The 14,082-nt window shown below is 51.4% G+C and overlaps 1 protein-coding gene across 4 annotated transcripts; it reads left to right on the top strand.

Annotated features, from left to right (window-relative positions):
- The first annotated feature begins 413 nt into the window (after positions 1-413).
- On the top strand, positions 414-13,597 carry SNX20 (sorting nexin 20). 4 transcript variants are annotated; one of them, XM_528649.8, is made up of 4 exons: positions 414-983; positions 4,634-4,772; positions 6,244-6,395; positions 8,055-10,504. In XM_528649.8, the coding sequence occupies exons 2-4, from the start codon at positions 4,643-4,645 to the stop codon at positions 8,721-8,723; spliced, it is 951 nt and encodes a 316-aa protein (XP_528649.3). In that variant the 5' UTR covers positions 414-983; positions 4,634-4,642; the 3' UTR covers positions 8,724-10,504. The 4 variants fall into 4 exon arrangements, with proteins under 4 accessions (XP_528649.3, XP_063653893.1, XP_009429043.2 ...); XM_063797823.1 differs by lacking the exon at positions 8,055-10,504 and adding an exon at positions 12,888-13,597 and having other exon boundaries at positions 479-983; XM_063797822.1 differs by having other exon boundaries at positions 875-983; positions 3,375-4,772.
- Positions 13,598-14,082: the final 485 nt, after the last annotated feature.

Raw genomic sequence — 14,082 nt, 5'->3', positions numbered from 1 at the left:
AAAGTATCTACACAGAAATGCATCAGTGAATCTTATACCCATAAATGTTGCATGAAAGAAGCAAGGCACTGGAGAATACACACAGTATGCATGGTTCAATTTATATAAGATTCACAAATGAGTAAAATGAAACTGAATTGTTTGGGGATCTCATAGGTGGTAAATTTCTAAGGAAAAGCCAAGAAGTAACCCCCATCTGAATCAGGACTGTGACTGCCTCTAATAGGGAGGAAGGGAATCATGGCTTAGAAAAAAACACATGGCAAACTTCTGGGCGAGCCAGCAAAGTTCTATTTTTTTTTTTTTTTTGTCTGATTTCTGTTTCTTGCCTTCAAGGCCACAAAGATGGGTGGGCATGAATCATACCACTGCCCTGGGGTTTCGCTTCCCTGGGACTTTCTGTTGGTGGTGATGGATACAGCTTTGCTCAGAGAAAAGGCACCAGATGGAACTGTAATTCTACCCCACTGCTCTTCTATGTCAGTCACTGGCTCTGTGTCCCACCAGCTCTGTGATCCAAGCCTCGGTTTTCCCATCTGTTCAAGGGGCATGACGGCCCCCATCATGCCTAGCTCATAGAGTAGAATAATGAATGTTAAAGGGCTCTGGGAGCTAATGCCTGAATTCCAGAGATCAACGGGGACTCGAAGGACAGCCAGACCTCTGCAAGGCAGCAGGGAAAGTGAGGCTGAGCTAAATCCCACAGGGCTGGCCCCACACCGCCTTGCCCTTCCCTGCGCTACCCGGAAGAAGAGGTGGGTACAGCTGGCAGGCTGGCAGTTGAGTTCAATATACCATGTTTCACCAGCCAATGGGCTGGGGCGATCAGAAGCAGGTCACACAGCCTGTTTCCTGTTTTCAAACGGGGAACTTAGAAAGTGGCAGCCCCTCGGCTTGTCGCCGGAGCTGAGAACCAAGAGCTCGAAGGGGCCATATGACACTCCTCCCGGACCCCTGGACACACACAGCCCTGGAGACTGGAGGTCAGTATTTGATCCCAAGCTCAGCTGTCCTCTGCCTGCTGTGGCCTGAGTCCCCTTCTCCTGGGGCCCTGCCTGGCACCTGCTGGGGGCAGGGTGGGAGGGGGAAGAGTTAGTGACAGCCGCTGTGTCTGGAGCTCTCCTTAGCACACTGAGGCAGAGGAAGGGACAGCTCCTGGACCCTCCATCACCTCCATTCCTTTTGAAATGCTAGGCGCTTGTACAACCCATCTTGGGCCTGGAGAATAAGTCACCACACCTGTGTTTCTCAAAAAAACAGTGTCAGGGAACCCCTGCCTCAGCATAGCCTTAGAGGACTCATGGAAAATGCAGAATCCAGGCCTGTTCAATGGCACTTTCCTATGTTAGCAGCCAGGAAACCTGCTCTTGAACAAGCCCCTGGGATCCCACCCCCACCCCACCAGGGGATTCTTACACACACTGGGTTGGGAGCCCCTGGCTTTGGCAAGGCTTCTCAGGTGAGCATCCAGTTGTTGGAGGGTACCCACCCTTTCCCCAAGAGAGGCAGCCACACATCCAACATCCTGGGAGCTCTGTCTCCCAGAGTGGGCCATGTGCTTTATTTCACCCCCTAGAGGCTCATCCCCCATCAAAAGTCCTCTGCAGGCCCTCAGAAAGATAGTGTGGCCTCTGTGTGCCCAGCAGAAGAAGGACTGGACTTGGCAGTCAGCTCTTGGAGAGGGGGGTGGTTAGGACACCTGGGGACAGGAGGAGGAGAATGACTGTCTGTGCACACAGGGCTGGAAGGTAGAGGGGGCTGGGAAGCTGCTCTGTCCCCTGGGCCAACTACAGGCCCCCAGGCCAACAGCAACAACACTTTTAGTATTTTGTTATAAAGTCAAGAAACCTTTGCTACAGAGGGTGAGGAGAGGGGAGGAAAGGGCCATGGAACTGTCTATGTGGCTATCCCCAGAGAGCTTTTAGAGTGACAGGATTGCTTTCCCATTTCACAGATGAGGAAACTGAGGCCTGGAGAGGGATGGGAAGCTACCCAAGGCCCCATGGATACACCAGTGCACAACTCTTTCCTTCCCCCTCCTCTTTAAATGGGTGACTCCCAATGAAACCTGTAAGAGACAACCTTAAGGGAGCTGACTGTGGCTGCTGAATTTGATTTTATTCTAAGGCCTGGTTTTATAATCAGCTTTCTCAGTCTTTACTGGAGTGTCAAGCCGAGGCATCATTTCTAGGGTCTTACAGGGTCTCTGGGCCAATAGTGCCCTGCTTCTGACCTGGAGCCAGCTGCCTGGTCATGAAAGCAGATCTGCAAAGGCTGGGGCCCCTGAGGCCAAGGCCACTTGCCATCACCCATTTTACAGAAGTGCTGAGCATAGGAGTGCCCTGGGCCCCCAAGAATCCCAGCCACCAAGAATCACGTAAACCATCCACTGTCTCACTTAGGCACCAGTCAGAATGTAGGGAACCCACCCCTAGTCATCCATCATCTTATCAACAGGACGGGGCTTGTAGCCACATTTATCAGGTGGGGAAACTGAAGCCTAGAGATATTAAAGCACTTGCTTAAGGACACACGGTTGGTCAGGATGGAAGGCGATGTCCCCTGACTCCCTGACAGGCACAAGAGACAAGCGAGAGGTGCCCGTGATGGCATGCTCAAGAACGTGCAGCCCTGGGCCAGCCAGGCCCCTGCTCCGTGCCTCTGTTTGCCCATCTGTAAAAGGTGAGGTTGGATCGAGGGTCCCTGAGGGCCGCCCACTGGATGGCTGTGCAGAGCCATACGGAGAAGGCCCCAGGGTTCCTTTCACCCGACACAGCAAGCACTTCCCCCTGAAGTGCAGGCTCCGGGCCCCAGCTGACCTCCCCTCTCCCAGGCCAGGGGCTCTCACCCCTGGAGCAAGGGACAGGCGCTGGCTGTGCTCAGGGACATGCATGACTCCCGCCCCCATCTGTGCTCAGGGGGTGCCAGGGAGGCACTGGCTCTATCTTTCTCTAGGCCGTAGTCAGCCCAGGGGTTCAGACCAAGAGCCCAGAATCCAACAGACCAGAGTTCAAGTCCCAGCTCTACCTCTATGTTCCACTGGCAGCTTCCTCAGGTCATTTGCACCTTCCTTGTCTTGAATTTCCATGCCTAACCAGTATACCAGCTACTCCCTCCAGCCGAGCTAATGTTTTAATTGTCCCTTTTTCTAAGTTGTCTCAAACATTTGTAATTCTATTCCAATCCACCTTAATTTAGTCATTTATTTCACAAATATTTCTGGAAACATCTAGCACTTACCAGACACTAAAAGCAGGGGTACTACACAGTCCCTGGGATGGACAGGGCCCTGAGCTGAGGCTTCAGAGTCTGCCTGACTGAATCCTCACCCCAGCCTTGTGAACGTGGGTTCTGTTATTATCCCCAATTTATAGGAAACAGAAGCACAGAGAAGTTGAGTCACTTGCCAGCTACCAGGTCATCCCTTCCACTTATCCGGGTCACAGACAGAGTTATTATGTAAACCGGATCCCAGCTGCCTGTTCTCCCTCCCTGAGTAAGGTGGAGAGAATTCTGAAGTCAACCCAGCCTGGGTCTGTATCCTGCCCACCACTCACCAGCTCCTCATCTTTGGCAACTCTAAGTCTCAGTTCCCTTATCATAAAAGGGAGATGTAAACAGTCCTGAGTGCAGACAGTGTTCAGGTTAGTGCAAGAGTGTGTGTTGGGTGTGAAGTGCACAGCCAGCACGTCACAAGCACTGGAGACAAATTCAGCTTTGCTTGTTGTGCACACTCACCAGCTGCGTGACTTTAGACTAGACCTCAGTTTTCTCATCTGTTATGTGGCGGTAATGATAGACTTTTGTGAGCATTAAACTAGATTAGGGGCTATGGAGAACCTAGGTGGGTATGAATTGGGTATAATAAGCTATCAGTTAATTTTGCTGATAGATAGATAATTGATTGATTGATCGATAGAAGATTCATACCAGTATCTACCTGCTCTGAACACTGACCTTTCTTTTTTTCTTTTTGAGATGGTCTTGTTCTGTCACCCAGACTGGAGTGCAGTGGCATCATCATAGCTCACTGCAGCCTCAGTCTCTTGGGCTTAAGGGATCCTCCTGTCTCAGCCTCCCAAGTAGCTGGGACCACAGGCGTGCATCCTGGATAATTTTTTTTTTTTCTAGAGACGGGGTCTCACTACATTGCCCAGGCTGGTCTCAAATTCCTGGGCTCAAGTGATCCTCCTAACCCAGCCTCCCAAAGCGCTGGGATTACAGGCATGAGTGGCCATGTTCAGCTTGAACACTGAGACTTCATTCGCATGTGTAACATAAAACTGAGTATCTAGACAAGCCAGCATCTTTCTTTCAAGTAATCACTAAAGCCAATACTTTTACTTGAAATCATCTCATTTAAAACTCTGAGCAATACGTAAGGATCACCTCAATAACACATGGATCATCACAATAGGTGAAGGGTCTTCTCTGCCTTGGAGTAACCTGCCCAGCAAAGGGGCAGACCCAGATTTGGGATCTGGCAGCTGGGAGAGTGGGGAAGGTTGAGCCGTGGGGCCCTTGTCATTCCCTCTGCCTGCCAGGAGGGGGCATGACACAGCTCCTAGGCACCCCAGGAGCCACCGGGAACCCCAACTGGAGGGTCCTCACTGTTCTCTTGTTCCTCTGGCAGCCTTGGAGCATGGCAAGTCCAGAGCACCCTGGGAGCCCTGGCTGCATGGGACCCATAACCCAGTGCACGGCAAGGACCCAGCAGGAAGCACCAGCCACTGGCCCCGACCTCCTGCGCCCAGGACCTGACGGGCACTTAGGTGGGCTTGAGGCTTGAGACTCGGTCTGGGGGAGAGGTCTGAAGACATTCAAAGTACAAATGTGGGTCACTTTGGGGGATGCAGCAAGAGGCCCGGGAAGCTCTTGTAACTTGGGTTATCCCAAAGCAGACACTGAGACACAGATCTAGTGCAAGCTGTTTATCCAGGAGACGGTCCTAGGAGTCATGGCAGGGGAGTGGGAATGGAAGGAAAGGGCAAGAGGCCAGGGCAGGACATCAGTGAACAGATAGGCACGGTAGGTGGCTGAAGCTCAACCCCAGCAGGGGTCTTCTGGGAGACCCTGGAACATATCTCTGGGTTGTCCTATCCTAGGGGTGAGGAAGCCGGGCTGTTATCTACCAGTCCTGCCCTGCATAGGAGAAGGGACTCTCCTGGGCCTGCTGCTATGGCCCTAGAAAGCCCTCAGGGAAGCCAGTGGCATGTTCTGGAAAAGTGGGTGCCAAGAGGGCATGGTCCAGCCTGGGGCATGGACAGCATCTGCTGTAGTGCCATCTCCCGGAACAAATCTTTTCTTACAGTCCTTCGAGATGCCCTATTCAATACCTGCTCTGTTCCTGGCCCTATGCAGGGCACTGGGGAAACAGAAACAGGAACAAATCAAACACTGCACTAGTCCTGAGGTTTGGTAGAGAAACAGATCAGTGAAAAATAGTTACACGTGCCACGAGAAATAAATAAAATAAAAAAGCTGTAGGAACAAGGTGGGAAGCTCTTACTCTAATGCTAAGGGGCATTTGCAGTGACATGGGGGCTGGGTCTTGAAGGGTAGACTGGAAAAGAGCTGGGACCCATGCCCTTTGCAATAAAATGCACAATTATTTGTGCTTCTTAAGAAGCTCAGAGTGGCGCAGGGCTCAAGTGGGGTTTAAGAAACACTGTGTTCGTTTTCCAGGCGTGGAAATAGAGGGTTGGATGCAAAGCAGAGCAGTGCATGTCCGAGAAGAGCCCGGCATGTGGGCAGTTAGATGAGAAGGTTAGGAAGGGCCAGCCCGCTGAGGCTGGAACATAACATCCTCATCACTGCCTCCCCTGCCCACTGATGTGTGCTCAAGGAGTCGTGGCGACAGTCACGACGTCAGGGCTGCAGGGAGCACAGAAACACACACGCCACCGTCTCTGCTTGTCCAGAGCAGGGATTTCACCATGGCCAATCTACAGACCAGAAGTGGACGATGCAAAGTGCCCGCACCACATTCCACAGCTGTGAAACCACTTGGGGGTGATGGGCTATTTGAGATTGTCGGTGGTAGGGTGGATTCTGCCAGGCTGGGCACAGAGGTCTGTCTGATGCCCCAATTGGGCCCATAAATGGCGGGGTGGGAGGGAGGGATATTCAATACTCTTCAGGAGTTCTGATATGCCATCTCAGATAGACCCAGCCATCTCCCCAAGCCCATGCCTCGAAAGTGCACTGACCGGGTGCAGATCCTTAAGGGTGTTGTCCTTCCAGACACACACAGCGGCCTGAGCTCCAACTCCAGCATGACCACGCGGGAGCTTCAGCAGTACTGGCAGAACGAGAAATGCCGCTGGAAGCACGTCAAACTGCTCTTTGAGATCGCTTCAGCTCGCATCGAGGAGAGAAGAGTCTCTAAGTTTGTGGTAAGCAGAGATTGGGAAATGGTGGAGCCTCTTTCACTCTGCTTCCTTCCTGGCCCTGAATAAGTCTTGTAGAGCCTCAGGTTTCCCAACTATGAAATGGGTCAACACACTAACTCACAGCGTTCTTCTGGAGAAAATGGCCAAAGAGCAAGATTTCAGGCTCAGCACCTGCTAGGGTCTGTGAGGATTCGAACCATATAAGTCATATTTCTTGGTCCCAAGAAGGAAATAGCCCAGTTTAATCCCATCTTATCAGGTGTCGGTCACCTGTGTCCTTTCTTCACCAATTTTGCCATATCACTGTATCCGTTATAATTATTATTACTTATTTTTTTCTTTAAATTGGATCACTTTTTAAAAACATGAGGCACATTTATTTCAAAGAGAAATACCTTAAATGGAAAACCAATATCACATGGCACAAAGCAAAAGTAACATACTAGAAAAGTCGATACAAGGAAAGTCAATACAAGGAAAGCTATGTGCTGTTATTAAATTCTAGCTGGTTACTGTGGCTTCGGGAAAGCCCTGCGCCTGGGAGCTGCTCCTCTCCCTGTTAGAATGGAATTTTAGTTTGTGTTAAGGGATGTTAAAGACTGCCTAAGAGCCACACTTCATCCTTCTCCTTCACTTACCTGGGACCAGGATAAATAACATAGCTACCACTGAATGCCAATGGCATGCCGGGCACAGCTCCATGTGGTTTCAGTGCATTAACTCATTTAATCCTCACTGGGTGAGGTAGGCACTATGCCTATCCTTGTTTTATGAATGAGAAAAGTGAGACTCGGAGAGGTTAAATTACTCATCTAAAACCACACAGCTAGACCATGGTAGGGCTATAATTACAACCCATGCAATCTGGCTCTGGAGTCAGATGCATGGGTTATAATTGCCCTTAATATATAATTGCCCGTAATCAGGATTCTCTTGAAAGATGATTGAAAAGGATTGATCTTCTTACCATATAACGGCATCACCAGTGTACCTAAATGATGTTATATTGTACCTAAAACTAATTCCCAAGTGTGAAACATTTGGAAAACACAGCATCTCAGTTCAGAAAACAGAGGCCCAGTTTTAGCAAGTAAAGCCAAGAGGGACCCCAGCAGCCTGCAGGGCAGGACCCTCTGCCCTTTCTCCTCCCAGATGTCCCCACCTTGCTGTGTTGTTGTTCCAGGGTTGACTCAGCTGATGCCAATAGCAATTTAAAACAGAATTGGGCCAGGTGCAGTGGCTCATGCCTGTAATCCCAGCACTTTGGGAGGCCCAGGTAGGAGGATCACTTGAGCCCAGGAGTTGGAGACCAGCCTGGGCAACACAGCCAGACCCCATCTTTTAAAAAAAATCAAAAAATCTGCCAGGTAGTGGGTGTGCCTGTAGTCCCAGCTACTCAGGAGGCTCAGGTGGGCAGGTCAATTGAGCCCAGAAGTTCAAGGTTGCAGTGAGGTATGATCGCATCACTGTACTCCAGCCTGGGTAACAGTGCGAGACCCTGTCTCTATAAACAAACAAACAAACAAACAAACAATTGCATATAAGGATCGCCCGTTTTCAGGGCATGCTTTACACCGGCCTGGTTAACTTTACTCTGGGTGTGCTCCGTCCGCCGCAGCCCCCGCCGGGAGGTGGCCACAGCTCTCTCTGGTTGCGCCCTAGGTGTACCAAATCATCGTCATCCAGACTGGGAGCTTTGACAACAACAAGGCCGTCCTGGAACGGCGCTATTCCGACTTCGCGAAGCTCCAGAAAGCGCTGCTGAAGACGTTCAGGGAGGAGATCGAAGACGTGGAGTTTCCCAGGAAGTACCTGACTGGGAACTTCGCTGAGGAGATGATCTGTGAGCGTCGGCGCGCCCTGCAAGAGTACCTGGGCCTGCTCTACGCCATCCGCTGCGTGCGCCGCTCCCGGGAGTTCCTGGACTTCCTCACGCGGCCAGAACTGCGCGAGGCTTTCGGCTGCCTGCGGGCCGGCCAGTACCCGCGCGCCCTGGAGCTGCTGCTGCGCGTGCTGCCGCTGCAGGAGAAGCTCACCGCCCACTGCCCTGCGGCCGCCGTCCCGGCCCTGTGCGCCGTGCTGCTGTGCCACCGCGACCTCGACCGCCCCGCCGAGGCCTTCGCGGCCGGAGAGAGGGCCCTGCAGCGCCTGCAGGCCCGGGAGGGCCATCGCTACTATGCGCCTCTGCTGGACGCCATGGTCCGCCTGGCCTACGCGCTGGGCAAGGACTTCGTGTCTCTGCAGGAGAGGCTGGAGGAGAGCCAGCTCCGGAGGCCCACGCCCCGAGGCATCACCCTGAAGGAGCTCACTGTGCGAGAATACCTGTACTGAGCCGGCCTGGGACCCCGCAGGGATGCTGGAGATTTGGGGTCACCATGGCTCACAGTGGGCTGTTTGGGGTTCTTTTTTTTTTTATTTTTCCTTTTCTTTTTTGTTATTTGAGACAGTCTTGCTCTGTCACCCAGACTGAAGTGCAGTGGCTCAATTATGTCTCACTGCAGCCTCAAACTCCTGGGCACAAGCAATCCTCCCGCCTCGGCCTCCCAAGTAGCTGGGATTACAGGTGCACACCACCACACCAGGCTAATTTTTAATTTTTTAGTAGAGACAGGGTCTCTCTGTTGCCCAGGCTGGTCTCTAACTTCTGACCTTAAATGATCTTCCTGCCTCAGCTTCCCAAAACACTGGGGTTACAAGTGTGAGCCACCACCCCTGGCCTGGGGTTCATTTTTAATGGGAAAAGCCACTGGGGGCTCTAACTCGCTGGGTGACTTTGGACAAGCCCCTCCTCTGGTCCTCAATTTCTCCATCTGTATTGGACAGAGGTGCTCCTGGGACCCCTTGGAAGCCTCTGCTTGTGTCCCATGTCCTCTTGATGCCAGGGCCACTTCATCTCCAAAACACAAAACCAACTGCCAAAACCGTCCAGAGCAGTGTCCACCCCACCAGTGTCTTTGTGGGAAGCTGGAGAAGAAGTTTACCTCACACATTCTAGACAAAACTTAGTCCATTTCCTTGAAGACAGTTCTCTCCAGCTGCTCCAAGGCTTTTCTCTCTGTTCCTTCCACCTTGGAATTGCTTTAAAATATTTCCATCCATTATCCTAATACTATCTTAGTATTCTAGCCCTTCCCCCTTACCATGTAGACCTGACAAAGCAAAACAAAAGCTCACCTATTGCCCTCAAGAACAGCCTCTACACACACACACACACACACACACACACACACACACACACAAACGGTGGGAGTTGTATGCCATCCTTTTGAAGGGTGGGAGGACCCTGGACCAGAAAGCAATAATGGCATAAGATTCTGTGATACCAGGCATTTTTGGCAAGGAAAGTTGCCAACAATTTTTCTGGCTGGGATGGCATAGCACATTGTCTAGGGGTGGATTTTCATTCACAAGGCAGCTGTTCCCTGAATGGCTTCCCTGGGTTATGTAGAAACAGCCCGGGGAGGAGGTGATACAACATACTTAATGGGGCCTCTGGGCAGAAAACAGACTGAATCCTCAACACTGCCCCTTTTGAGGGTCTGTGATCCTGGAACCTCTCTGATGGACTGGGATGCCCTTAACTGAGGTCTGCTGTCTGGAAAGGACACCACAGGCCCAGAATGAAGGGGCATCTGGACCAATGACCTAGATTCAACACAGGGCTTGGAGCTGGTGGTACAGGCTGGTTTTGGCCCAATGTGTGTTGGAGGCTGGAAGCCCCTGAAGACCTAAACTGCTTGGATGAGCTTATTAGGGTGAATTAATGAGTCTGTAATTTGGGAACCTTAATGTGAGACACCACTTAAGGAGAAGAACTTGGCCCAGCAAGTGATCACTCTAGAAGTGGACAGCTATGCACTAGACTGCACCAGAATCTGTTCAACAGCGACGCCTTGTGGTAACAACTGTAGACGCCCCATCAGGCTGGATGGGAAACTAGAAACAGACTGTCTCGTCTTTGGACAGATATCCCTCAAATCTCCCAATCTACTCCAGGGAAAAGACACTTCAAGTGAGAGATATTGGACTTCTTGAAAATCTAGGCCTATGGAAAATTAAAGTGTTAAATGGAAAAATTAAAGAGCTATGAGTCTATTTGTAATGATGAAACAGATGATATTGATTTTGTCAGTTATTTCTTCAAATCTAAAATGCTATCAACAATATGCAACAAATGTTTACTAACAAAGAAAAAATACCCAACATGGACAGTTTAATGGGATATTCCAGCAAAAAAGCTGGAAAACCGAAGAGTTAGACCCCCAATATGAGGGTTAACACCAAATAAGCCTGTTGTACGGGAGGGGACATTAAGGAAATTTGCACAAACTAAACTTGGCACTGAGTGGAGTACAGGGAACTTCCTCTGAGAATTTGAACTGCAAGCGGGCACTCACCCATGTTTTAGGGCTGAATACACACAGCATGGGCCAAAATCCCTCAAGCAGAGAAATCATGTTAAAGTGGTCTCAGGTGGAGGTGTTCCAGGTGCCTCAAGACCTGGAGATCTTTAGGTCTTCCCTGGGGCTGAAGGATGTCAGCATCAAGCCAGGCCTACAAGAAGTGTAGGATCCTGTTGAGTTCAGAGGTGCTGAAATGTGAAAAAAAAGTCATCTCAAAATCACAGATAGATGATATGTGTGGGGTGTTGGGGGGGGCGGGCTTCCCACACAGTGCACAGGAAATGGATTTATTCAGGCTTCCCAAAAAGGGACTGGCCACATGGGGCAGCTTCAGGACCATCACCTTGCCTCTTCCCGATGACACTCAATGCTGCCCCTCCTCGTGCTTCTGGCAGCCTTGGCCTGAGCATCCATGGGAGTTTCTTCTGGCCATGGACACTGCATCTTCATCCACTACAAGTTGTCTGATGGCCTGGGATGGCCTGCCACAGCCAGCTCCTCCTGGCATCTCCCATATGCTGCAGCAGTTAGAGCCCACTCGTTCCTTGGGTTCCTGGAACAAGTCCTTGAATTCCTTAGGCCCCCACCTCCAGCAAGCTTTCCGCGGGGCCCACTGCAGCCCCACCGGGGTACCCCACCTCCCTGTTTGCCTGGGCCCTCTCCCACGCCACCTGTATTAGTCCTTGTTTCTAGGGGACTTTAGAGTGGTGGCAGCTGGGACTGAACATTCTTCTCCTGACCCCTCAGAAGCTGGGTCCACAGGAGAGGTGAGGGGGTACCTGACCTCCATACCCAAGATGGAGCCTTGTTAGGAACACAGAATTTCAGGCCCCACCCTAGACCTGCTGAATCGGAGTCTGCACTTTAACAAGAGCATCCCCCACTGCCGCAGGTGACTCTTACCTGCATACCTCAAAGGTTGAGAAGCCCAGTGTTGAACTGACTTGAAGGCACCTCAGTGAAAATCATCCATGGAACTGGGCCGTCTGTGGTCCTGGGTTCATCCCCATCCTTCTCTTCTCTCCTCTCCACCCGGGCCCTCTACCGTACAGGTGCCTCATCCCAGGGGACTGCAGATGGGACTACCATGCCAGCCTCACAACCATACCTGCAAAACCACTCTGGGCATTTGGACTGAAGCTTAAAGGGGTTCATTCCAATGAAGCCCTCCCTGCTGCAGCAGCCACTCCCCCCCACTGGCTGTGATGGAGTCCTGGGGTCTCCACTTTGAGCTGGAATTAGGTATCCTCATGAGACCCTGTCCCCTGGGATGCCGGCAGTTCCCTGCCAAGCCCACAATTGAAAACAAGCTCTGCAAGCAGCTCCCTGTGCGGTAAAAGTCAGGGCTCCCCAGGCCTACTGTGTGACCAGGCACTGCCGGGCCATTGATAGCACCGTCACTCCAGCTCTGCTTGGGACATGTTCCTATCCCATTTTTCAGTTGAGGAAAATGGGATCATTTGTAACATTGTAACCTGAGGGGGTTAAGTGACTTGCCCAGGGTCACACAGCTAATAACTGGACCAGGAAATTAAGCCCAGGCTTTAATTTGACCCAAGCCCTACTTTCCTTGCTGAGCCCCACATTAAAGGATGTGGAGGAGAGGGGAAGGGATATGTTCCTGGTCCCCTCACCGAAATGGGTCCTTGATATGGTTTGGATGCATGGTGGTCACCTCCAAATCTCATGCTGAATGTGACTCCCAGTGTTGAAGGTGTGGCCTGGTGGGAGATGTTTGGCTCATGGGGGCAGGTCCCTCATGGATGGCTTGGTGCCCTCCCCGTGGTAATGAATGAGTTCTCACTCTGTTAGTTTACATGAGAGCTGGTTGTTTAGAAGAGCCTGACATGGCTCTTGCTCCCTCTCTTGCCATGTAAGTCACGAACTTCCCCTTCCCCTTCCACCATAAATGGAAGCTTCCTGAAGCTTCACAAGAAGCAATGCTGGTGCCATGCTTCTGTACAGCCTGCACAACTGTGAGCCAAATAACCCTCTTTTCTTTATAAGCTACCCAACCTCAGGTATTCCTTTATAGCAATGCAAAATGGACTGACACACCTTTAAAGATCATTTCACTCACCTCTGTTTACAGATGGGGAAATCAAGGCCTGGAGAGATGACTTATCCAGGGTCACGTGGCGAGACAGGGACAGCACCAGAACCAGACCCGAGATGTCCACGTCAAAGTGACATGCTCTGAGAGGCAGCACACACAGAATAACCCTGCATCCAAATTCCAGGAAGCTCTTAGGGGTCATCCAGCTGGGCCTGGGGGTGCAGGGTCAGTGCTGAGGCCTGGGCAGGGCCGCTAGCCTCCCTGAGCTTTCTGGCTTCAGGCTGGGAGGCACAGTTCAGGGTGGACTGTGACCCCTTGGCCTAGAATGCCCTTAGCTCTGCTCTCTAGTGGCTGTCCCCATAGCTGGAACTCTGCTTTGGAGCAGCAAAACCAGTTCCACCTGCTGGTAGGGGTAGGTTGGCTCTCAACACATCCCCAGCAGGCCTCTCTTGGGCTCAAAAGCCAAGCTGTGCCCAGCCACGTCTCCAAATGCTTCCTGGCCCCCATGCAGCAACTGCATTTAGCTGCCTTCCCAGAACGTCCTGCATGCTCACACTGCCCTTCCCTCTGGGGCCCAACAATGCCACAGCCTGTTCTATCAATCACCAGCTGGTTTCCTTTGAGCAGTCTCCTTTTACTTATGCACATTTACTTGAAAAAGAAACTTCCTATTACTATCCTAAATGGAAACTCAGAATCACTTGCTATAATTAGAAAGTAGCTATAAAAATAAACACAATGAAACCGATCACTGTTATTATACCCTAACCCGCTTTTACCTGAGACAGGCCCTGAGCCTGAGGCCGCTGGTAGGCTTTTGTTAAAAGAGAGAGAGACAGAGACAGAGAAATAAGCATTAGAGACCTGCAATCACCAAGCTGAGACTTCTCTTTGATTTACTCAGAAGGACTGGAAAATGTTGTCCTGCAAAAGGAGGTAAGTTTCTCACCACGTAGCGCTGATCATCCCGTGTTGCCTGTGCGTTGCTGCAGACCATCTGGGGTCTTGCCCAAGCACCCTGGAGACTTTGCTCCCTGGTTTCCTGGTCCCCAAGTCGAGTGTTCAGCCCTGTGTGCTCTCCAGCTCCTAAGTCGTGGGCCTGGTTTCAGCTTTGATTGCCCACTCTTGGCTTTCAACCCGTAGGCTCCGGCTCCTGACGCCACACCCTGATATCAAGACCCTCAGATGGAGCGAGCGTTCTGGGCTCGTAGAAGCCTGAAGCCGCAGTATG

This window comes from Pan troglodytes, chromosome 18 (genome assembly GCF_028858775.2).
Source record: "Pan troglodytes isolate AG18354 chromosome 18, NHGRI_mPanTro3-v2.0_pri, whole genome shotgun sequence".
Classification (NCBI taxonomy): Eukaryota; Metazoa; Chordata; class Mammalia; order Primates; family Hominidae; genus Pan; species Pan troglodytes.
The sequence above is the reverse complement of the archived record's forward strand: the minus strand, read 5'-3'. Positions and strand labels throughout refer to the sequence as shown.